The sequence below is a fragment of the Larus michahellis genome, chromosome 4, assembly GCF_964199755.1.
Source record: "Larus michahellis chromosome 4, bLarMic1.1, whole genome shotgun sequence".
NCBI lineage: Eukaryota > Metazoa > Chordata > Aves > Charadriiformes > Laridae > Larus > Larus michahellis.
The window spans coordinates 2,101,212-2,126,466 of NC_133899.1; the positions used below are offsets into that span (position 1 = coordinate 2,101,212).

A 25,255-nucleotide genomic window follows, 5' to 3' on the forward strand; every position below is an offset into this window, starting at 1 on the left:
GGTATCTGATGCCACTTGGCTTGTCTCCTCCAGTGGAATTCAGGAGTCAGAACTGAAAGTAAGCCGGAGCAACTGCCAAGATCCTCACCATCTGCCTTAGACCAACATCTCAATTACAGCCTGTATGAGTTTCACCAAAGAGACTATTAGAGGCTAACAGCCCATGGAACAGTCGGTGTTTCAATCAAATTTTTCAAATCAAATCCTGCCTACTGATACCGTGCAGCTGCTGGGATGAAAGCAGAGGAAGCCGTAAGGCTCGCAGAGGAAAACCCACGGAGAAAAGGCAGCTGGCCTGTGGTTCCCAGCCCAGATGAGGCAGGAAGGCTGCCCAGAGCTCTGCCGAATACAATAGCTGCTCCTGGTGCAGCGCTGGGTGGGATGAGCGATGTATTTGATGCTGAGAAGGGGGAGGATTTCTCCTCACTTTCGCTTTTGCAACTGGGTAATTTTTCCCTTCCTGTCTTCTGCTGAATGTGGCACTTGTTGGAGCTCTCCATGTGCCAACTCAACTCCTTAATTCAATAGGGAGAGGGGAGGAAAAAAAAGAAAGAAAAAAAAAAAAGTAGTTTTCTGCGGGGTGAGCGAGTCCAACCAGCCCGTGGGCAGGGTTTGAACAACTGCGGGAGCTGACCCACGGCAAACAGAGGAGGGAAGGAGAGAAGAAGCCTGGGCCGCTTTGGGGTGGCTGAGCCACGAGATCAGCTCACGACACGTTACCCAAGTTCATCCTCAGGCCAGCAGTTACCCAGGCTGCTGGGGTCCACGCTGCCGGCAAACCTGACGTACTTCGGCACACAGAGTGGCTGGCAGAAAAGTCATACGCTACCAAAGCACACGTGTGAATCCCAGTCTCCTTTTTCACCAAATTCCAATTTTTAGGAAATATTTCAAATATTTGAGAATGACCTCCCTAATTAGGTAAGCCTACGCCACGAGGTTTAGAAAAATAAATTTCAGAAGGAGTAAAAGGGACTGACAACATAGACTGATCAAAAGCAGCTTAATTTCCTTCCAGAGCCCCAAGGAGCAGCATCCTGCATCACCAGGGCACAAGCAAGGTCTGCAGACCTTAGCTATTTCCGAAGCCCATTTTAACCTTAAAATAACTAAAGGCTTTATTTTCCAGAACGAACACGTTAATGCATATTTGGCTGGAATTTAATTACAGCAATCAAGCGGAGAACTGAAGCTGAACGTGGCTTTGGCAACGAGACGAGGAACAAAGGCAGATCCAGCTGGCAAGGCAAACCACAGCGTAGGTCAGCCAGCTCCCAACCGCACGCGCTCCGGCTCCCAAATAAACCCCGTTTGAAGCACGTCACTGAATTCAACAAGAATTCAGAGGGGGAAAAGCGGAGCCGCACGGCTCAAGTTTTCCTCCTCATGTATTATGCAAATGACGCCAAAGCATTTCTAATCTTAGAGGGGAAAATAAGCTTGTTGGGGAAAGTGCTTCCTTCCTTCCCCCTCCCTGTGGGACACGGCTCCCCACAGGTAACGCAAACCTTATCACCCACGGTCACCGGTGACGTCAGCCTGGCTCCAGGGCTACTGTTTTGGCCGGCAGTTACAGCTCAGTTTTCTGAAAGAGGAAAGTCCACCGATGATTTAAAAGCTTTTTCGTTTCTTGCAGGAAAGCAAGCGTTGCGTCAGCAGCACCGGCGCGAGTTTTCCTTTGGTGTCTCAGTGGAATTTTCCAGAGGAAGCGGATTCGAGGAATGATCGGAGCCATGTGCCGAGGCACTTGTGAAGGGACCTGCAATTGCTGCAAAATAAACTCCAGCAGGGTGCATGCGCACCAGAAGATTTTTTTCCCCGTCTCGGCACAATAAAGTCACCCATGTGGCTGTAGAGGGACAACAGCTCCCGAAAGCCACGTGCAGCTACGACGGGAAATGCTGTACCTTGGAGCCGGTGTGTTAATTGATCTTGGTGAAATATTAGCAAAGGATATGCTTTCCTCGAGAAGTTTTGATCTAAAGCAGAGTTATCAGTCGCTTAAGAAAAAACAAAAAAAAAATAAAAAAAGTATTCTTCAAAGCCTGATGGGGAGAGGCTTTGAAATTAAGTAGTGGAGATACAATCTGAACCTACAGTATGAAATCATCACAGCAGGTAGATAAACATATCTGAGATGTGATCTACCCTGAGGGCTGAGCATTTGACGCCTTGAGAGCCTCCTCTAAATGAGAGGTACCCGCGCGCGCAGCGATTCTGCCCCAGTCTTTGCAATGTTTTAATAAAATCCAGTGTGGGAGATCTCTCCAGTAATTCCACCCCTGAAATGCCAAAGAAAAACACATTCCTTGAGATCCACATCTGAGCCACTCGATGCCCGTCTTCATCTTGATCTACGGTTACGAAACCCTTCTCCTTTTACTGGGGAAGCAGAGGCAGAACCTCAAGCACCATGAAGACTAACGAAAACTCCAGTCAACAGAAATGCTTTGTGGAGAACTTCGAGAAGTTTTGCTGATTTGGTTCGCGGAGAGATTTTATTATTGCTAACTTCCCAAATGAACTGGGTATAAAAAGGAAAGCGAAGTCGCCTAACCGGGTTGCATTGCTCCAGCTGGAAGCCGCACCACAAAAAATGGGGATGTAAACAAGTTACTCTAATGTTTATCACCGCAGTGTTACCGTACAGGGCACTCGACTATGAGTCTGAAGAACTGCGTAGCAGCACCAGGCACGTTCTGTACGTGGGGAGAAGGGAAATCCTCTGCGCTGTGTAGCACCGAATACAGCGTGGTGGACCCGCGGTGTGCGGGAGGAACAGAGTCTGGCTCAAGCCAGGCTTCAGCCAGGGAAACCCAACAGCCTGGGGCCATTTGCTTCTCTTAACACACTGCACTCCAAGAAGCCGCCCAGGGAAGGCGCAGACACCTGGAGCGCAGATCTACGCCTGCTGACAGAGGCTGCTTTTCCCCCTCAGTAACTTTTCATGGATGTGAAGACTAATTCAGAGCGCTTCAGGGTCTCACCGGTGCCTGACTTGAAACAAGGAAGTGCACGCCATTGTCTGTCCTCCTGTGGCAGGACGAACAGGAACAAATAAAGGATTTCTTATAATAAACAGATGACATTTCCATGAGGAAAACTAAGAGAAGACAAAATCCACCAACCTACTGCACCATCTTTATACAACAGGATGAGATGCTATTACTAAGCCCACCAAAACACCTAGCTGTATTTGAGCAACAGCTACTTTCACGCAGAGCCCCTACACTCAAAAAATAGGGAGCAGATCCAGCGGGTGGCATGGGGAGACCACCAGAAGCTGATGGGAAAGATGACAATGACCCAGGAACAGTCAGAATTACAGATTCTTCCGAAAAACAAGTTCAGTCGGTTTGTGATCACACACATACACACACAGAATCATGAATCACTCCATTTGCATTCCCTTACTTTTGCCACTCCTTTATCTAATCAACCTCATTCCGACACTTTCTAACTTGCAAGCCCTGGGTAACCTGCATTCATTGATTTTTAGACTTCAGGTTATCCCGTTCATAATGAGCTCAACCCAGAGATTAACAACGACCTATTACAAAGACAACTTGAACTAGCTCGGAAAAATAACGCAAGGGTGAGCTCTGCCAAGAGAACACGTAACCTTTTGTCCCAGGGTCTGCAGCATTATAGAGTATCTCATAATGGAGGGCTACTGCCGCCTCAACAGAAGCTGGAAAGAAGCACAACGCTCCTTGCTGTTTTTACGAAGGATTTATCATTTGTTACAGAATAGCTGCCCTTTCTGACATTGCTTTAAATTTTACAGTGTCCCTACTTGCAGGTGTTATTTTTATTTTTTAATGGCTGCATAAGTGCACTCCATCAATAATCTCTAGCGCAGCTGAAGAAAACTTCCTTCCAAAAAAAAAAAAACAAACCAAAAACTGTTGTGTGCGCGATAATCACAGGACGGTTCACCGGGACACTGCTCCTTGGCACCTTTGGAGCTGCTGTCACCTCCTGTCCAGACTCTGGGACATCTCTGAGGACAACAGCCTCCTCCTCACTCCACTTGGGACCAGCGTCCCACAGCTTTTTAGGGTCCGTATCGTGGGCTGAGACCAAACTTGTCTCCATGGAAATAGCTTTAAGGTCAAACTTCAGGACAAACTTCCTCGAGAGCTGGAGACGAGGAGTTACTCACCCGAAGGTTCATTTTGCCGTGCTGCACGGCATCCCTCGCAGAGGAAACCCAGCACCTCTCAAAGGTGGGAAAGAAACCAACGCCCACCTGGCAGACCTGCAGCATGGGATTGCCTCCTCTTATTCCTCCCTGCCTGGTGGACAACCCCCTGGTGCCACCCCAGCCGGCAGGGCAGCCACACTGAGGCCGCCGCTCTTGCCAGTGGGTCCAGTTCCTCAACGTCCTTCAGTGCTTTGGAAATACAACCGCTAACAGGTTACACGACACTAACTGCATTGCTTAATGCGCTCCTGAAACAATCAGATTCGCTCGGGTGATGGCGGGATAAAGACCTATGCAACAATAGGAGGATTAAAGCAAATTACTATTTCTGCGTGTAGGGCCTTTGCTCATAGCTAAAGGCCAGCAGCGCTGCGCCTGCATCCAGTGTCCGGGCAAGAACATCTTGTACTGCTCTAAGTTTCTTCAAATAACATATTTCATACCACTTTCTTTATCCCTGAAATGCTTTGCACAACAGTGAGCTACTCAGGCAAGATAGAGATATAAAGCAGAAATTTTGCACTCAGCAGAATCAGTCACAGCCTGGGGCACCAGAACTCGTTCTGGAGATGGGGAGCACGAGGACAGCCAGCCAAGTTATCCCTCTAATTGATCATAAAGTGTCCCGGCTTGTTTAAGGGTTCGATGCCTCAGGAGGGAGGAGGAGGAGGAGGGGGAAGAACAAATTTACAAGCATTGCAATCTCAGATTATAAACTTCTTGGAGTGCTCATCTTAAGCTTGGGGAACAAACACCCCAAAGCATAAAGCAGCAATTGTACGCTCCTCCCGAACAAGTCCAATCTGCAGGTGACAAGCTTACCTGAAGCATCAACACTGCAGCCTCTTCTTTTAAAAGGTTCAAGGAAAAACATTTACCACTGAGTCCATTAGGGTTTACAATCTTTATTTGTTGTTAAATTCTAATCCTGCTCATCTGTAGCAAGCAGTGATGCCAGGAAGTCGTCTGGCTTCTCTGCGTTATTAGCCTTAACTACTCTGCTGTTGCTCAGAGATCAGATTAAACCTTCCTGCTTTCAAAGTGATGGAAAGAGAATTTGTTTTCATGTTCCCGGCTATTTGCTTTTCGAATTTTCCTTCAATTCTATGCCAGTTCGTTCCTTCCCCCAGCCTCTACTTGAGGGAGCTTGTATGCTGATGGACAGACCGGCATCTACCTGTAATTACAGACATCCTCAGCTCTGCCTTTGGCAGAGCTCCTCGCAGGTTACACAACCCCTGTGGAGTAGTTTTCCAATCTCTCCAGCTCATTAGTAAGGGAAGAGTAGGGCCGCGTGGGCTCCTGCTGGAAGCGGCACTGCCTTTGGTGCAGGAATGTTAACGGGCAGCCGCCTGCAGCCCGGCGCGAGCCAGCCCCCATCGCCGCATGACGCCTGGAAAGGCCGGACTTGCCAAAAGCTGGGACCTAGTGATTAGGGAAAGCCCGGAATCTATAAATAGACCCGCAGGTAAGCGGCTACGCCACTAACGTGCATCCTGCCGCCCAGGAAGCGCGAAGCAATCACAAGCGTTTTACACATTAAACAAACTCGGGAGCTGTTTAATCCCAAGGTGCCAACCCTGACCCTCTGCAGCTCGGCACGGAGGTATCTGGAGAAAAGGTGAGATGGCTCAAACCGCCACGCTGCCACGAGGAAGTTTGGAGCCTGTCAAAAAGGTTATGTGGGACAAAACGGCGCTGCCCGGAGCCAAGTCACACCGTAAGCATGACGGAGGCCTCCAGGGAATGCAGTGCAGGGAAACACAAACTGCTGGATGAGGGACGTCTTCTCCAAGGGAAAAGAAGTTGAATTATGCTTTCACTTTTTTTTTTTTGAGAAGCTTTTTCTGCAGTTTTATTTTCTCTGCCAACATCCATACACCTATAAACGCTGTAGTAAGTGTGTTCATGTTGACATGGACCGTGGGAACTGAACTCCCATTAAGAATACTTGGAGAGCTGCCCTCAACAACATAGGGTTTGCTGGTAAGTACTCCCATTAATTCCACTCTCCTCTAAGACGAGATACTGCGTGTAGGTGCTGACCTAAGGTATTTTATTTTTTGAGAGCTCAGAACTAGCTCCCTATGCAACACAAAAGTTACAAATGCTTCTTGCCACTAGCTTTTAAAGTCCTGCACAAATGAAGCCAAGAGCAGGCCCTGCTTGCTGTCCCTCCCTCCGGCTCTGCCCACCCCTACAGTCACCAGCCCTTGCGTTACAGGACAAAGCTGAGGACGCTTTCAACGGTAGATTCTCTGTGATCCGCTTCTAGAAGGAATAGTAGACTTAAAAAACAGAAAAGCAAAGAGGTGTATCAAGGACTACTTTTAATTTACCAAGACTCCTCTTAAGAAGCCTGTTTTGGAGACCCAAGAGGCACCCACAGCTCCCTTAAGCGGTGCTTAAGGCAGAGGGGGGGCACAGGAGGGAAGCGGGGAACCCGTATCCACAAAGTATATAACATCCCAAACACTCTAAATCCCATCTCTTGGCTCACGCAGATGGTTACACAGGGCAAGATGGATCTAAGATTGGCAAACATGGGGCCACCGCTCCTGCCCAGCAAACCTTGGGCAGCACAAACAGCGAAAGCTCTCCCACAGAGCCCTGCCCCGGGACCCAGCGCGAGTGCCAAGGGAAGGAGCAACCAGCAGCCCCAGCCTTGCGCACAGCGACCCCGGTCACGGTGACGGTTAGTGACTAACAACCTGAGCTGCCAATCAGCTGATGTCACTTTCATCATTGGCATCATCATCACATGGTTCTGGACAGCACGATCTCTTCCATCACCAACCCAAGGAGAGCACGAACCAACAGCAAATGTGCTAATTAAGGTGCACAAATTATGGTAAGTAAAGATTAGAATTAAATGTTGCGTATAATTAGAAGTATTCCTATAACCACTCTGACACTGCTACTGCACCAAAGCACTCACATGACACCTTCAAACTGTTCTGAAACTGTGACTACCTCTTGGAAAAAAGGGTCATCATCAAGCCCCATCTTTTCCTCTAGTAATGCAAATAAAAATTCTGGGTGAGATTCAAGACTAAACCCTGTTCTCACCTGGAACCACGCGATTCCACGTGGCACCTCCTTCCAAGCCTTCTTAGCCCTGTTCTTTGCTAAAGCACGCTCCTCTCCATGCTCACCACGTTTCACACCTTCCTCTGGTGCTCAAGAAACAACACAGACATCAGGCAGAAGGAGAAGCTCCAATACGTCTTGGGAAACAGCTTCCCTGCACCCCTCTTCACCCCAAGAGGCACATACACACACTTGTGTGTCCACATGTTCCTTGACGCGCTGTCAGAAGACTCCAGACACTGACACTGCTAATCAGCTTTCCTGGAGATGTCCTTCAGCAGGAAATTTGATACCTCTCCCTGATTCCGAGCGGAAAGATGTTGTGACATTAGAACTTCCCATACGACAAGTTCTATATTCAGCTGTGATATTTATACAATGCTTTACAAATATGCTTAATCCACAGTGCATCAGTAAGCCACAGTACTTAAATAATTGACAGAGAAACAAAATAGGATTCACTTTTGAAATTCCTAGACTTCTAGTCTGTCTGGTTCAATTTTCCCTTTCACACAGGTCAGAACTAGGACTTTCAGAACAAATGGAGGAGGCAAAAAACCTGACTCCACACTGCAATTCCACCGTAACATCTCGCAGAGAATTATTTCAAAGCTCACAATCCCTTTGGTTTTTCTAGCTTCTTTTTGGAGTTTTATTTAATTCTCCAGATGCTTTTGCTATCCACAAACTCCGAAAGCAGCCTGCTTCTTGTCAAAGGACATTTGTCGAGGCCTCAAAGGGAGCCACCACCACCTGCAGGACTCTCTCAGCACTGGGGACTCAGTCAACCTCCCAAGACGTACTCTAGCCTCACGGGAACGGGGACAAGCTGAACATCTCCATACCCACAGGACAGATGCTCTCCTTTCAGAGTCAGGTTATGCACGCTTGGTTCTTACTGATGTTTTAGCTCCACTTAGTGGCCAGCAAGGCTCATTTGAAGCATTGCCTTTCTCTTGAAACTACCGCTTTCCTCAAGAGTTGCAGACAACAGGGATCTCCTCCACTGTGATCAGCACGAGCCTGGTTCGTGATCCACAGATAAAACAATGTCAACTAAAATGTCAAGTCTGAATTCCAGCAAACACTTACCTTGGTAGCAGCGGGGACCGGGGCTTTGGTTTTTCTTTCTCCTTTTCACGTTCCCTGTCCCGGTCCCGGTCTCGGTCCCTGTCCCGGTCCCTGTGCTGCCTGTCTTTTTCATCTCTCTTCACTCGTTCTCTCTCGCGTTCCCACTCTTCTTTCCGCCGCTGGCGTTCCTTGTCACGCTCCCGTTCCCTTTCTCGTTCTCGCTCCCGCTGGCGCCGCTCTCGCTCCCGTTCTCGCTCCCTCTCGCGTTCCCTTTCTCGTTGTCTGTTCTCTCTTTCCCTTTCCCGTTCTCGCTCTCTTTCCTTTAAAAAGAGAAGAGAAATCATCATGATGCTGTGGTAACATCTAACAGAGTGGGCAGACAGATTCCAAAGTCTGGGACCGCGAGCAATTACATGCGCCCTCCTATGTTAGGGCAAAGTATTGAGATAAATAATCTGGAGCTTGCTGGCCATCGCTGTTTGCTGAGCAGGCAGAAAGTGGAGAGGAACAAACCACCGCATCGTATTCATCACAGTTGTAATTTTCAAAGGCAACAGTCAAAGATTAATTTGGCTTATTATGCTTACTAAATAAATGTACTGATGTTTACAAGTATTTACTCTCATTGCTAACTAACCATGTTTGTAACAAGCTAAGTAACTTACAAGCAAGCACCAGAAAATAATGGATGGTGCACCAAGTGCAACAACAGTGAGGACAGGCTGCTGTTTATGCACTGCTTCTGTAGAACAGCAAGGTCTTACAGCACAAGGACAGCCACTTTTTAAAGGATGAAATGAATACCAGTGAAAAGGACCTCACTGAGCAGGATTTATTATTTTTGACACTGTTCTCGAGGCACACCAGTTTGCATGAGGGGAAAAGGAAGGGGAAGGAAAGGGTTCCCAGTCTTATTTTCGTTGACCTCTACACCTTACGGCAGTGCAACACCAGCCGACTGCATCTGGGATTTTAGCGGCTGGCTGGGTGCTTTCCTCCTCTGACTCAAAGCAACTAACGTGCAATGCCACCAGTGGCGGACAGTTATGCCAGAGCCTCCGTCTGTACACAAAGCACGCCTGTCCAAATCTAATCCTTTCCATCTGTCCCAATAACTAACAAGCAAACCGTTCCTCATTCAGATTGTTTCCTGGAAACTCCCTCCCTCTCCAAAATTTCCAAGAATGGCTGCAGATGCAGCAGTAAGCACTGCACAGCTGCCTGGTACGCAGAGGAGCAGCCAGCGCACATGGAGAGGAACCATCTTCCCATCTCAGACGTGCTTTCGCCTTCATCACACTAAACCAGAACGTCCTCCCATCCCTGCACCTAGAGCGTGTTCTGTGCAGGAATTAAGTCAAGAATTAACTATTTGTAAGATAAAGCATCTTGAACATGCATGAAAAGTCCCGTTTCAACCACTGCACTGGAAACACGACAAGCACCAAAAGTACCAAGAAGAAAGTTGAAAGGAAGAGCGCGGAAAGGAGTATTACCTTACTTACTCTGTAGTTACGGTAGGGATCTGGGTCTGTATACTGAACCCTGAAATTCTCATACTGCCCACCACGCCAGAACCGTTCTATTTCATAGTCATAATAGGGATCTGTATAGGGATCAAGCCTACAATGAAAAACAGGGAAAGTTAGAAAAGGAAATATCACCTTGTCGCCATACAGAAACACTACGTGTTCTAGGTAAGGTCTTAGTCACCGTGCACTGACAAGAAAAAACACGTTCAATGGAGTGTGACCGTACAAAGTGGTTTATTTTCTACATATCCCAGACAGACAGAAACAGTCTTTTTTAAGTAGAAGCTTATCAGAGAAAAGCACAAACCTTTCTTGATAAACACAAAAAGAGAAACACTGTGAACCAAATTCAGCCTTCAAATCAATGTGGTAAAAATGCAGAAACACCAACTGCTTTTTATAGCCGCTTCAAATGTATGCAAATGTAACACAGCATGTTTTGCCTCATTGATTTAGAGCCGCGTTTTCTGTCCATGCACACACAGCTAATCTCAAGCGCCCTCACATCAGAAGGGGAACGGATGGTGATCTCCTACTGCCCAGCCACCGGAGGCCATGGGTGCATCCCAGGGCCACCAGCACAGGACACGAGCTTTTGCTGAGCTTTCCACCGGGAGAAGCTAAGCTTCGGGGGCAGGCCAGCAATGTGCTGTCCCTCCATGCAATGAAGGTAACCACATCTGCAGCTGCAATTCTCCAGTGGAAAACAGGTGCTGGCCCTCCAGCACACAAACGAACTGGCAAGCACACCCTGCTCAATTGCAGAACTGTAATTACTTTGGGGGAGGAAAAGGATCTAAAGCCCACCCTCCTTTAAGTCTGTAACGTTTCCTCCATTTGATGATTTCTATTAACATTATTCGATGCTTTTAATTCACGTACTCAACACTATCCAAGCCCTGCCAGCCACCTGCAGTGAAAATACCAGATCCACTGTAAAGACGGGGAGGTGGGTACAGGGAACAAGAAACTTCCAGGGCCACAGAGGAGCCAGTGGCAGAACTAAGGTCATAAAGCAAGTGCTCCCAAATTCCAAATTATCCATAATGAGACTGTGACTTGTAAGTAAGAGGAATAAAGGGCCCACTTTTGCATTTTAAATAAAGTGCCAAATAATCTAAACCAGGCTGAGATGGAAGTGCTGCCCTGCAAATCAAGTGGCTACCTATATTTCTCTCAGTGCTTTAAAATGGTTTAAGATTTCTACTTTTGTCCAAGATGATAAGCCAAGGGCAAGAGCACCAGGGAACCTTGAATACTGATGCTTGATTCAACAACAAACTCCTGATGCCAACCAGACCACTGTCTGGATTCAGTGACATCAGGTGTTCAAAGAGACACAAAAAATCTCCAGCTACACCAAAAAGAGGAAAGTCATTACTTTTTAACCCAGCCTCAAATCCAAATCTCCTCAGTCTCTTCCTATAGCATTTGTGGACTTTTTATTCATTTAAACAAGCATCACTGCCGTGCATTTAAATAATTCAGTGCTTAAATCCTTAGGCAAATAATTCATATCACCTACATCCATACAGTGAATAAACCACCCACCACACCTGGTAGGACAGCGGTCTGTGGCCTGGGAAGTTTTCAGAAGTGCAATGGAGAAAGGAAAAAGAGTATTTTCTTACAGTTGCAACAGTACTGGAATCAAAGACCTGCTTACCCATAGTTAATGTTTTCTTTGATGTCCACCTCCCTATAGTTTTTCAAAAAAGAAAAAGGGATTCATGAACTATTTAGACATCTTCATATGTCACAAGACAGTCCTGAAAGCATTTATTAACATCCCAGCCGCACCACCAGCGGTTAGTTTGCTGCAAGGTGTCAATCTGTGCAATAAGGTGCGTGTGTGTGTGAGAAAAATCACTATTTTTTAGAGTTTACAGCAGCAGCAACTTCATAACTTTCACCTTTACACACAGTGAAGACATTTTAATGTCACAGTCTGGTTATTCACGAAGGTGCTTGAATTTTCAGGTATCCCATTTGTTTAATTACTTCTGTTTAACACTGGCTACATGCAATACACTTTTTTCTTGACTATATGAAAAAAAAAAAAAGCCCCAGAAGTTCTGTACCTAACACAACAATTCTTGCATCAACGAGGCAGTGGCATAAAACAACTAGAACGCTGATGCTAGTTTTCATATACAAACATGAAATAAAGACACTGTATGGTCAACCCACAGAGCAGTGGTGGTAATATGTCCCGGGTGCAACTGAAAGCCTTCGCAGAAGCAGCGAAGACTGAGATACAGACCAATTTCTACACAGGAAAAAATTACTATGGGGCAGCTGTTTTGTTACAGTCCGCAGAACTGCGTAGATAGCTTCTTTTTAAGGTGAGGAAAGGAACTGCACTCCAGAACAAATCAAAGACTATTGACCAAAAGCTTAACCTGCTGCTTTTCAGACTTTTATTTTTGCATTTCACTCACGCTAAAATAGACAGAACCAAGCCTTGCAAACACTTTCTCTGTGAGCAAGTAGAAATAATCCATAATCTGTACATGTAGGAAGAACAGAGGATGCGTAAGCAAGAGAGAAACAGAGATTCGCCTGTATTCCTGCAGAATACAAGCCTCACAAAAATTGTTTTTCCATTCCGTTTCTTGGGTCAAGAGCTACTACGCAAGTCTCTCAGAGCTGACATTTGTCATCGCACCTTCTTCTGCCTGCTCTCAGTCGTGACAGGAGCGTGTCTGAGGTCTCCAACGTTTTACATCCTTCAAAAACCAATCACCTAAGCACTTAAGTTTAGGGTGTTTGTTTTGGCCCAGGCCATGCCCTGGCAGCTAACAGGTTTGCTTTCTGACCAGCGTCTTACTAAGTAGTTTATCTGGGACTGGACAAGACGTTTGTTAAGATCAGCTACTGTGCCAATGCCCTTGCAAATAAAAAATCCAGCTGGTCGAGACAGTACAACTGCTGCCCTGAAGCTCCTGGACATTGAGCATACTCTCACTTTGCAACCCTGGCTTTAGCATTTTAAAACTTTCATGGGTTGGAATAAAAAAATATAGGAGGAAAAAAGTCAGGAGAATGAACTGGCATGAGGTAGGTAATGCACAACTAGATAGTGCCCTTGAGGGACAAGCGTGACAATGACATTGAAGGCAGAAAGGCTTAAAGACGACGGTAAAAGAAGGTGGTGTCAAACTGAAGTGAGTGGAGGCAGCTCAAATTTTTACCTAGTGTACGTAGTGCTTAATGGAAGCTGTTTCCATTTTCTGAGGTGAGCATTCCTCCGATTTGGAGTAACAAGTTAACTGAAGACTGCCATACTGCACTACATTTCCCACCCATCCATTCCACGTGGCAAAAACAAGACTGCATCTTACGCTGGATCTCTGACGTCTCTGGTGATGCGGTAATTCCAGTCACGGAAAAACTCGTTTTCTTTGTCAAATTCACGCTCGTCTTCTCCAATAGTCACAGTGAACCTCTTCTCCTCAAAGTCAGGCTCCTGTTCTTTTCTCATAGTTGCCTTTTTTAATACCTGCCATAACGTAAAAATATAAACTTTGTAAAGAGAGAACATTTCTGAGGCACAGAGAAACTGCAATATTAGAAATCCTTCACTTGGGAGAAACCTGCTGTTCAACTACAGAATCATTCTTCTGCCCAAGTCTCATGATCGTGCAGGACACTGGAGTTTTCTTGACATAGAAAGCGTAATTCAGTGTTCCATCAGCTCAGAAGAGCAGCGGACAGGCAATAAACCTTTCACACGTGCTGACCCCATTTTCTGCAATGATCAGGCACATGGATGCTATAGGTGCTGGAGACACAGGTACTGAAGTACGAGAAATTGGATCAGCTTAAAAAGTTTTGTTTTGTGGAAGGCTTGACTTCAGGGACAAACATTCCCTAGCTCATGTTAACACACAAAACCCAAACCTGGATGCCAGCTCCTCTTGACTGGCATATATAACAAGATGCAGTTAATAGGCTGAAAGGCCAAAGGAAGGCTTCTTAAAGAGACCAAGACACTACATGCTCCAAAAAGAGCTTTTCTAGTTCCCTGCTCTCAATGAAACAGGCCAGTGGAGTTTGGAGACAGTCAGTTTACTTCCTGAGGATGCCATTTACCTCTTTAGCATGCCGGAGTCCTCTCTCCCAGGCACTTTCTGTTGGAGGGTCTGGAGGGGGTGGAGGTAAGATTTCATCAACGACTGGCCCTCCCTGTTATAAAGGCGAGAAGAGGAAGGAGACAGACACTTGACGTTAGTTTTAAGTAGCAAATACTCACTTTGTAAACAATTACCCTGGAGTACCTTCAGATAGGCTGGAGATTTATCAGCAGGACATGGAAAATTATTCCCCTCTACTAGCAACTTCAAAACCACCTTTTAAAAATCACATATCCAACAGATGTATTGAATTTTGCTGAAGTACTAGCTCAAACAAAATCTTCCTTTCGCCTAGAGCAGGAGACAAAAGCTAGGTGCAGAAGCCATAAATTCATACAAAAGACGTCCATACCCAAGGGTTGGCTGGCATCAGCGGGTGAGGGCCAATAGGAGGAGCACCGTTTGGGGAGAAGGGCTCAGGCTTGGAGATCAAGGAGTAGTTTCCTTTGTCATTCACGCCAGGGTGAATAAATCGACAGTTCATGCCCCAAGTACAGTGACCTGCGGAAATACAGTTCTGTTAGACTCCTGTGTGCCTACAGCAAGTGGTTGTTCAGCCCCACAAGCATTTGAAACCCGCCAAGGAATAATGCTGTTTCAGGCATGAGACTTTTCTTCTCTCCAGCTTTGTTGAGGATTTACCTGTTTTCACACACGTGGAAAGACACTCGCCACCCCCCACCTTCCCAGGGAGGACAAACAGATCCAGTCGCAGATGGACGAACGTACAAGAACCTTATTGTGGTGGGGAGAAGGGAGGGATGGCTGCACACACACCATTAAGCAAATGCAGTAATAAGCCTGTGAGCTCTTCAAGTCTTACTAACAACAAACACTTCAAGTTAGGAGCTTCACCTTTTACAGAAACCAATGGATATAATCTGACAGCAAAGAAAGCATCACAGAGCATTCAAAATAAACAGCTCTCTGGCGAGGCATGAAGTACCTCAAAGCCTTCTCTCCAACCCACTCCGCAGGCATGCCAGCACAAAGCAGGAAAGGAGACATCGCTACGGAGGGCAGCGGACAAATCTGAAGCTGCTCATTAGCTTCACGTACCACCCCCAAAGAGATGCTAACACTCAGGAGTCTCTAACAGAATACAAAGCTAATTCCCAACTTTAACTTGCCTTTTCTAAGGCAACCCACCTTTTTTTCCTTCTGGGTGTTGATCCACTCAACATCAGGCAACAGACATTTTGCAGATTTCCCTGTGGACGACTGCATCACAAAGTCATCACTAACTCTGCGCTAGCTCGCGCATCAGCACACTGACTTTAGAGGCAATGGAGCAGTTAACACTGCCGGGGCCCAAGGAGGAAACCCTGATTTTGGCTAGCTGGGCAACACGTCAGAAATTCACACTGCACCTGGGTCCCTGGAGATGCTCCTCATCCATCCCAGATTAACCACAAACTGGTATTCTCGGTCAGAGCTAACACTGGATGCTTTTTTTTTTTTTTAATCTTTTTTTTGATACTGTCAAACATCAGGACAGCACAAAACCCTTTGCACAGCAGCTCACGGAGCAACGCTTCTTTTCTCAATGCCTGAGCAGCGGGTGTAGGGGCTGCCGGACACCGACGCAAACACTTGCTATTCCTACTGAAGGGTCAAGGGGCCCTGCTACGTATGTCAAGGTGGCTACACATCAAACCACTTCACTGGAAGGCTTTATAAGCTAGTCACTCCTGCCACTGGACAGACACCGCAACAGGAGTGCTCAGACACAGCAAGGACAAAAATCTGGACGTCTTCAAGGTCCCAGGTGAGCCGTGCCTGACCTCCCTGGTGGCAATAAAGCCTTTATGGGGTGAGCGAGTGTCAACGTTATCTGAACCAACGCCAAATTAAAGAAAAAACAACTGCAGTCTGAACTTTGACTCAGTCAAATATTTCCATGCTGCATGGAGGCGTACGTCACGCTAAGGATTCAGGAACAAACACCTCTCCTTGCCGAGGGACTTCCCTGTTCCACCATCATCACCAACACGTTCGTGTCTCAGCACAGGCAGAAAATTTGATACCGGAAGACATTCAGGAAGCCAAGTACATGATATCTGATGGTCACGTCTCTGGAAACCCCCTAAGCAGTTCCTTACGTTGCATATGCCACTGACGCAAGGAGTGAGAGACTCCACCCTGTTCTCCACCCTTCTTTTAATTTCAGATTTTCATAAGTTGTTTCACGGGCAATTGTAAATAAACCCAAGTAAACGAGCAAACATTAAGTGAGATGAAGCTGAAGGAAGAGGAAGAGAGCTATAATCAGTTAAAGTAAGAAAATATTTATAAGACCTACTCTCTACACTAAAGAAAAGCAGGACAGTCTAAGATAGCTGTTGTGCAGTTGCACAAGCTTTGGGGAATATCCTATTAAGAGTTAAAAAACCCAACTGGTTAAATTTAAAAGTTTCAAGTCTCAGGTCTCACGCGCAGTAAGAAATACTTTTTTTATGATTTCCCACCCCAATTCCTTCCAACTGAGGCTGACAATCCCAACCATATTTCAGACACGTGGTATCTGGTACAGTATGGAGCAATCTTCCGGCTTGAGGAAAAAGCTTCTGTTTACATGAGGATTACTTTTTCCCAGCTGACCGTTTCCTCAGCCCAGTGGAAGTACTGGCCACCAGCACGCCTCACCGTGTCAGGTCCAACACCACCCCTCAAGCATGCCGTCTCACTGGGGCTTCTGAAAACAGCTCGATGCGAGTTGCCAAAACCTGACACCGCTACATAGGCAACACAGGAACCTGGTCACCAGACACAAGGGCTGCAGCAGCTCGGTAGCTATGACCATGATGCGTCATATTTCTTACCAGGAAGCAGTATTTCTAGCCCTATTTTCAATTTTTAAATTTCATGAAAATGTCTTTTAGGAACTGGGGAAGTGAGATGGATAAGGGATTGCAAGAAACAATTACGTTTTGGCAAGGCATGAGCTTGATAAGAAATAACGAATCTTTGTTTTCCACAGAATAACCTCTAAGCAATAGTTGACAGTTAAATCAGCCCAAGCAGTTTTACTCCACGCTGTTTTAAAAACATTAGCGAGTTTTTCCTTTATTTGCTTCTACTGAGCTCACCATACTTAGGGCAAAGCAATTTTTGCATAATGGGTCTATGTAAATTCAGCATCTGGCTACCAAGGAACAGAAAGGTGACACTGAGGACACCTGGGGCAGAATTCATCACACAGACAGCAGCTTAATGGGTACAAAACCAAACAAGAAAAATGACAGCATCTTTGGTTTTCTTCCGCCATTACAGCATGTCATTACCTTTCATGAAGAATCGGCAGGTGGGACGTGGCCTCACTTTTCTGTCGCTGGGGTCTTTAACTTCTCCTTCTTCCAAGTCATCATCCTGGAAGAGACAGACAAGCTGACATTTCACGTGGTGCGTTTTCTGCAGTGACTTGACATTTCACAATATGGTCAAATATCAGTCACTGAAAACACACCCTGGAGCAAAACACAAGGGAAAAGCAATATAAAGTTACAATAAATACCCCTGAGCATCTTCGCAATGTACTGCTACGAACAGGAAGATGCATCAACTTCAGTGTTTCAAAGGTGACTGCAAAACCCTTCAGACATTATGGACGTCTTGGTGCCACACCACAGACCGAGGTTTCAAGCTGCATCATTTTACCCGACAGACGCTTAAAGGCTCCAAATCAACAGAACAGTGGATTAAGCTCTCATACCTCAGCTGAACGAGGCTGGCCGCGCACTTTTAGTTGACGTGCAAGGCAGTTGGAGGCAGCTTCACAGTCTTTCGAGATAAATGAGCTAAATGGCATTGCCCTTCCTTCCCACGGGCTAACGGCACACACACACCCCGACAGCTACCGCGGCTCCGCTGGCGTGGGTAACACCACTACCCTTCAGAGCCTTTAAACTGGCTGTCCTCCACTCAGCACTCACGTCACCACTATTTAGCTCAAGCTAAACCTTCTGTGCGTTGATTTAAAATACACAGTGGTGTTCCTGCATTAATGCAATAACGCAATACAGACAGCACACACCTATACGTCAGGTTCTGAAGGATGACTGCTGCTAAAATAAGTAATTATAAAACGCTTCCCCACAACGCTGAGCGACAATCTCGCACACGAGCTTTTCAGGAAAAGAAGTCACACGTGTTTCTTCCAGTCCTCTCTGGAAACAACCGGACAACCTTCCCTTCCACTCCTCAGCTCCACACAGGATTTGTGAATCAGCTCTAACGAAACTACATTATCCCCAGGCACAGCAGCCCCAGGAAGAAACTCTGGGAGATGGAGGTTGCTTCAAAGATTAAGAACCACCAATGATAAGCATGAAATAACAGTCATGAAACACTTCCAGAAGAAAGTTGTTGAAACTTTGAAGTACCAGCCTTTGCCTTTGTTCTCCAGGGGGAAAAAACCCTTTCCTGGCTTCATTAGGCTGCATCTGAAAAGTCAAAAGGAGTTAAAAGAGGTGGCTATGCAGAAGGCAAAGGCATACACGACCAGAGAGTTTTCAGAGGTATTTGGCAAGGAAATCAGTTATTTATCCTAAAAGGCACCCTGGCTTTCCCTCGGTCTCCCTCCATTTCACCACCACAGACGTTTTCAGCATATGAAACACAGCTGAAGAGGGAGCATCTGGTGGAGGCCTTCCCTTTGCGTGGCAATCGCAGCAACCCTGTGGCAGCGACAGCAGTTGTCTACATGGAAAAGATTAAGAAAGTTATGTACTTTGATCAATTTAGCAGCTGGAAAGGAGGAAAAACCATCACTCGGCTGTAGATAAACAAAGGATGTACAGAGAGATGGGTTAACAGCCTCTTCTGCTGCGTTCCTCTGAGGGCAATACAAGGAGATCTCTCCTGAACAAGAGCAGATTTTAAAGACTACACATATATTCAAATCAAAATTTGCATTAATATTCCCCCCTCTCCAAGACAGAACTCTGAAAGCAGAATAAAATACAGGGATTTAACAGTTCCCCCCGAAGCTGGGGATGGCATTCAGCAACGCATGAATGGTATAACCAGCTCAACTCTGCTTCTTTCAAAAGAACCGTGTGAAGTCTTTGCAAATGCTGTACTTGAACAAAAGGGAAAGTATTTATTTCTGTGAGGTCTCCTTGGAATCAGGCAGCTGCGAACCCTGTTATGAGTTAATGTATGAAAACCAGAGTACAGATTCATCTTGTGCTTTGTAAGGAGAGTGCTCCCAAGAATGCCTTAGACTCTAAAGGGAAGCATTCATATTTTAATCAAGAAGCAGGCATGGAGTCAGGACTCCAGGAATTTTTTTTTTCCCCCCTGCCTGGACTCTCCCACAACACGCTGAAATTCCTTCTAACTGAATCAGAAATACACAAAAGTTTTGGGAAATACTAAGCGTTTAACAAAATCACCTGCCAGAATGGGCGCAATGAAGAAAAATTACATCAGCTTTTTAAGCAACAGAACTTGCCAAAGCACCATTACAATAAAAAAATAAACAATATATGACTCTTCAATAAAAAGGGAACAGGGTCTCCCCACAGCGAGGCCCCGCGAGCTTCCCGAGCACGTGCCCGGGTCAGCTACGCAGCAGTGGGGACTGGAAGGCAAGTCTGAACCCTCCCCACCCTGAATGAGAAGCCCCACCAGTGACCCCATCCACAGCCCACTGCTTCCTCGCCTGGTCACCAGGATGTTGTCACAGCACTGCCCCAGCCTGGTCTGCCGCTGCAGGAGCACTTTTGGCACGGACAGCAAAGAGCAGAGCCAGTCAGGTGCTCTGGAACGGCCATTTCTCTACGCGGTACTTTTCACTAACGCTATTCAGATTCAAGTAAGGTGTCCACCAGACCAGGAACTCACAGAAGGGTTTCTATTCTACTGCTAGAACCACCTTGTCCTGTTTTCTTCTGCCTGCAAGAAGGAAACTGTATTAAGCTGTATTAAATACAACTGCTGTATTGCAGTGCTTCCTACCCAAAGACAAGCATGGATAAGTAGTGCTACGTGTCCTAAGCACTAATGCAATCAAACCCAGTTTTTGATTTTTCTAAATAGCTGCATTTGTTCTCAGCTGTGAAACAGTAGCTACTGGGGCTGCACAGCCCTGAACACATACATCACCCAAACAACGCGCTGGTCAGGCACTTTCTAGAAAGCTCAGCACCCTCCGTTCCTCTTCCACACACCCAGATGCTGCTAGAGCCCAACAAACAGCTCAGGGCCACGGGCTTCCCGCACACACCTGAGGCCTCCAGCACACGGCAGCCACTCTCCAGCACCAGCCTCTCAACCTAAACTGATGAGACAGCTTATGAGCGCCTAATCCATAGCTAAGTAATTTGCTGTCAGCATCATTCAAAAGTCCTCTGAGGGCTGAGGCAGAACAGTTTCTTAAAGCACTGGAGCCCTTCCATATTCAAAGGGAACAAAGCTTATTTCTGACGGCTCTAACAATACTCGGCACAAAGCTCTTCCATAGTACACGGCACTAGACATCCTAGCCACTAAGTTTAGGACTTGGTACATAGCATGGTCTTACCTCCACAGAAAAAGTGTGTTACTTGCACACTAGGGATGCAGCTAACACAGATATTCACGTCAAAGATGAAAGAAGGCATGGCAGTCTAAGAGCCAAACAGTTCTGAAACAGAAGGACAGGTCTCTCCCTGCAGGGCTCTACCCACCGCAGAGCTGCTCCTACTTACATCAATTTCCCCATCGTCAATTTCTCCATCATCTTCTTCTTTCTTCTTCTCCTTGAGGGGATCCTGGCCATCCTTTTCATCATCACTTTTACTGCTGGATTTTTTCTCATCATCATGGGCATCATCTCCTTTCTCCTCTTCCTCATCATCCTCACCAGCAGCTTTCTCACCATCCTCCTCTGCAGCAGCAGCACTTGGTTCCTCAGGAACTTCCTCATCATAGTCCAACTCGTGCTCATCTAGTTCGCGGGTGACAGAGGATGCTTCATCACCAAGGTCATTTGTCCGGTCTTCTTCCTCTCCTTTGCGAGGCGGAGGGCTCTTCAGCTCCCCACTCTGCTCATTGTTGTCAGACTCCTGAGACTTGGTTTCACTTAAGCGATCCTCTTCATCTGAGTGATTCTCCTCTTCACCATGGCTCAGTCCCCTGGCTGCATCCTCCTCCTCTTCTCCCAGGACACTGCCTTGCCCGCCCTCTCCATCGAGTTCCCGGTCTGAACCACTCTCCTTCAGGACTTCATCATCGGAAAGTTGCTGGTCCTCTTCATCAGGAGAGCAGGGGTTTCGCTCAGGGCTGTCGGAAACGTCCATCAGTACCCAATAGTCTGCAGAGGGTAGAAAACAACACTTGTTACGGGGAAACAAGCTGGGAAGTCAAGAAGGGGTCACCTTGCAGGATTTGTACTCTTGTATTTTACCTCCAAAAGAAGAAAAGGTTGCTTGAATTCATCAACATAGTTTATCATAGTACCTTCAAGAAGGAAATAAGGAGTTTAAAGTGGATAAAGAACTGATTCCAGTATTGTCCCAGACTAGATAAGTGTGCTACCCTCACATACAACAGTGGAGCTCAAGGCTGGAGTTTCACCTATAAGCTCTAATAGGTAAGGCCACACAAGTACTCCCACCAAATCGCCATTAGAAATCCCCAGGAAGCCTCCTCATTTCGGGCGCAATCAGTAGTGGCATTTCTTCTGTGAACAAGTGAGTGAGCTTCAGAAGATAAGGCCAGGTTTTCAGGTGTATTTTGTAACTATAAGCACATGTTACTGCAGATTGCGCGGGCTCTTGAAGAGGCACAGGAGCACAACTTACAGTGACACTAGAAAAACAGCCTATGTATTTACAGTGCTTGTTATACTGCATCCAGAACAGATACGAAAGCAAGGACAGTACACATTCATGAAAACTCTTGGATTTTTAATCAGGTTTTATTTAGACAGTGCAGGTATTGCCATCTAATCTCCACGAGCTTTATACAGTAAAGATTCAAAATTCCTTCAAAGCAGCAGATTAACTCCATAACTATCTGCATCATGCACTTTTGCTAGAAGCTCAGTAAGAACATGTGCTTGGTATGAACAAGTTAAAAATTAGATGTCTGCTTATAATAAGCATAATAAATGCGACAGAAAGGGACAAGCTGTAAAGCAGGAAAAAAACCAACCCATACATCTATTTATTTTCCTCAAGAAAACAAACACCCCCTGAATCACAGCAGAACTGTCTAACCCAAGGAACTGGTTGAGCCGTCTCTTATTGGGAAGATTACTGGTTCACATCTAGACAAAAGCTCTTGGTGATTAAAAACTCTTACCCTTTGGCTGTGGTCTCTTGCTGTAGCACGTCCTTAGCCCTATAAACAATGATGGCAACTCCTTCCTCGCTCCCCTCAGCAATAACCAACCTCAGAAGAGCCCAAGCTGAGAAAGGTATCTCAGATAAGGTTTTTGAGCACCAAGGCAGACAACAGTGAAGAGAGATAAAAGCACCCACCACAGGTCTCTGGTTGTACCAGAGGAACAGTTCAACAGAGGCACTGGCTCCTCTCAAGGTGGCCCCTTTCCAAGGGACTAAATTCACCGTTTCAGTATATGCCACCTCCTCCTCCAAACCCAAAGGTCTCTACAGGAACAAGCTCGGGCAGCCATCAGACAGAAATGAAAAGCCAAAGACAAACCGAAGGTTTACAGAAGTATATTTAGGTCTAAAGAAAAGCCACAGGGTTGCAAATCAACATGTTTTCTTCACTGTAATATGTACCATGTTTTACTTCAGCTGCTCCTAGCTACAACCTCCCTGCAAGTACATTTACTGCTGGTGCAACGAAAACATGGCATAAATGACCAGATTTTTACCCACTATTTTTAAGACCCTTGGAGCAGAAATGCTCCAAATACAAGACTCTGGTAGGTCCTTTAAATACATCCAGCAATCCTTCAAGAAATAAAAGTCTGAAGCTCTGCGCTACCTAACCTTTTTGTGACCCACCCCGTCACTTTTCTCTGCTACGCCCCTCTGACTGGTTCTGCACAGTAAAGGTTGTTATTTACCACCAAAGAGCAAGAGCAGACAGGCAGAAGGCCCAGCAAGCCACAGCATCCAAACAGACCGCCACGCACTGTAAACACGACCAAACCAAATCCAAGCCTTCCCAGCATCTGAAACCCCAAACATTTTGGTAATGAGAGAATTGGGGATCTCGGTGATGAAACACGCCAGGAGGACAAGCGCAGGGAACATGTGGCATCTCTTCCATGTGTTAAGAGCCCACACCTGGAAATCAGGAAGGCATTACAACTTTGTTACCCGGGCTACTCATCTGCTTCTTTACAAATGTGCCAGGACCAGGGCTGTTGTATTTGTGTCTTGCGCACTGCCAGATGCACTGTCATCACTGAGATAACATCTCTTGCCTTCGCTGCGAAGTGAAGACGTTATTAGCTGGTATTTGCAGCAAACTCTCAAGATGAAAGTCACACTCGAGAAAACGCTGCTCGTTATACTATGGGAAGTCTGCAGAGAAGGAGCTAAGAACATTTCTCAAAAAGCAAAAAGAAAAAGCACTCCCAGAAGCAGCACAAGTCTGTGTGTTCGTACCCAACAACTTTGCTCTACCTCCAAGTCTTCAAAACCCTACACAAGTATCAGCCAATGGATGAATGCAAAGATGATCTAAACATTCAGTGGGGCCCCGAGCAGCAGAAAAGTCACATTTTGAGCTTCCTACCAGCTACTCTTTTCTTTGCCCATTCGAAGAAGTTTGCTCTTGCTCACAACCAAAAGTTGTGATGTTACTGAAAAATTAAAAGCCAAATTAAAAGAGCGATTGCCTCCCAGTGATAGCAGCTCTGGGCAGTTAAATAGGATGTAATCTGAAACAAATTATATTCTTACCGAGTCCATAAAGGTGGATGCTGAGTTCATAAATGCTTGCACAAATTGTTACTGGCTTTAAGAGCAAGTTTATGGCAGCAATTTTAATTGCCTAAGTGCCTGAGAAGTTACACTTTGCGTGCATGTAGAACAACTTAGCGTATTACATCTGAAAGGTCAGCCTTAAGAGGCCAGGAGAAATACAAAAGCTGTCAAGTGCAGATGTATTCAGGAAATTTGTTTTCTGATTTCTTGCAAATACATGCTTTTTCTTTGGTGCTGCTTAAGTGAACTACATGCCTTCCTGCATTTGAAATCGAGACCTTCAGAGGGACAGGGGAAAACAGATACGAACACGTTCCCACCACCAGCTAAGGTGATATGTATAAAACATTCACCTCCACTGGCAGCTATTAAAGCTATTATAAAAATCTAGTGAATCTGTCAGTTACAATAATTTCCTATTAATTTCCATCGGCAGAAATGATAAGAAACACAATAAAGGACAGCCCAGTTGAAAACAGTTCACGAAATCCAGGCAGTCCGCTTTTGGTGGGTATTTTCCCTGCAAGTTTCCCTTTGGCAACAGGCTTTATGTCCTCGCCAGTGCCTCTATCTGCACAGGCAGTGAAACAACAACGCACCGAAGCACTTCTATAGTTCCTACGCCACCTTTTACACCAGATGATTTTGGTGAGAGCCACAGTTCAGCCAGCCTCCAAGGGCTGTTTGCTCCAAGTTCACCAGTAGGCAAGAAAAGATACTCCAGGGCCAAGCAGTCAAGAGTTTTTGCTCCAATCTTACGTGCAATTGCATGGGAACGCCCTAAAGCAAACCCATGATATGCAAAGGTAAAATGGGAAGCAAAAAAAAAAAAAAAAATAGAGAGATGGAAATTAAAAGAAAACTGTCAGGCTGATGTTAGGACTAGATAGCATTTCTGCTGCACAATGGCAAGTTACTGCTCTCACAGCCATCCAAAAGTCAGGTTAGCCTCTCACGAACTCACCGCCACAGCAACTCCTCTGGCAAGAGGGACATCAAGATGATAATGGACCCTCCGGCCGTTCCTTAGTCCGGTGCAGCCCCAAGGCTCTGAGCCCAGGAGGAGAGCGAGGGATGAAGGCGTAGCGTCCCAGTAACAAGCTTTTGGGCAACAGCAATGTCACAGACGCACAACTCCAGATGGGTGAGCTAGTCGGTATTACTTGTAGTCTCTTGTTTGTAGAAAAAAACCCCACAACTGAATGTTATGAAAGGCAAGAACACTATACTAAGAATTTTGTGAAGTGCTAGAGTCCTTGCTCTAGCCACTCAAGCTTCCTTTCAAGCTCTAACGGATTTATTCTTTCCACGTAGGAAGTTTAACTC

General features: G+C 46.1%; 1 protein-coding gene across 9 annotated transcripts in view; it reads right to left on the reverse strand.

Moving 5' to 3' along the window:
* The window catches only part of ZC3H18 (zinc finger CCCH-type containing 18), a 50,830-nt gene that overhangs the window by 20,329 nt on the left and 5,246 nt on the right, over window positions 1–25,255 (reverse strand). For 3 of the 9 annotated variants that reach the window (XM_074582708.1, XM_074582707.1, XM_074582716.1), the window contains exons 3-10: window positions 20,729–21,333; window positions 17,321–17,405; window positions 14,389–14,537; window positions 13,996–14,088; window positions 13,245–13,402; window positions 11,567–11,599; window positions 9,865–9,991; window positions 8,390–8,688 (exon numbers count right to left, since the gene is read on the reverse strand). In XM_074582708.1, the coding sequence (XP_074438809.1) occupies window positions 8,390–8,688; window positions 9,865–9,991; window positions 11,567–11,599; window positions 13,245–13,402; window positions 13,996–14,088; window positions 14,389–14,537; window positions 17,321–17,405; window positions 20,729–21,319 (1,535 nt within the window). In that variant the 5' untranslated portion in view covers window positions 21,320–21,333. The remainder of the gene's footprint in view (window positions 1–8,389; window positions 8,689–9,864; window positions 9,992–11,566; window positions 11,600–13,244; window positions 13,403–13,995; window positions 14,089–14,388; window positions 14,538–17,320; window positions 17,406–20,728; window positions 21,334–25,255) is intronic. The other 6 variants (XM_074582711.1, XM_074582710.1, XM_074582713.1 and 3 more) reach the window with 3 other exon arrangements.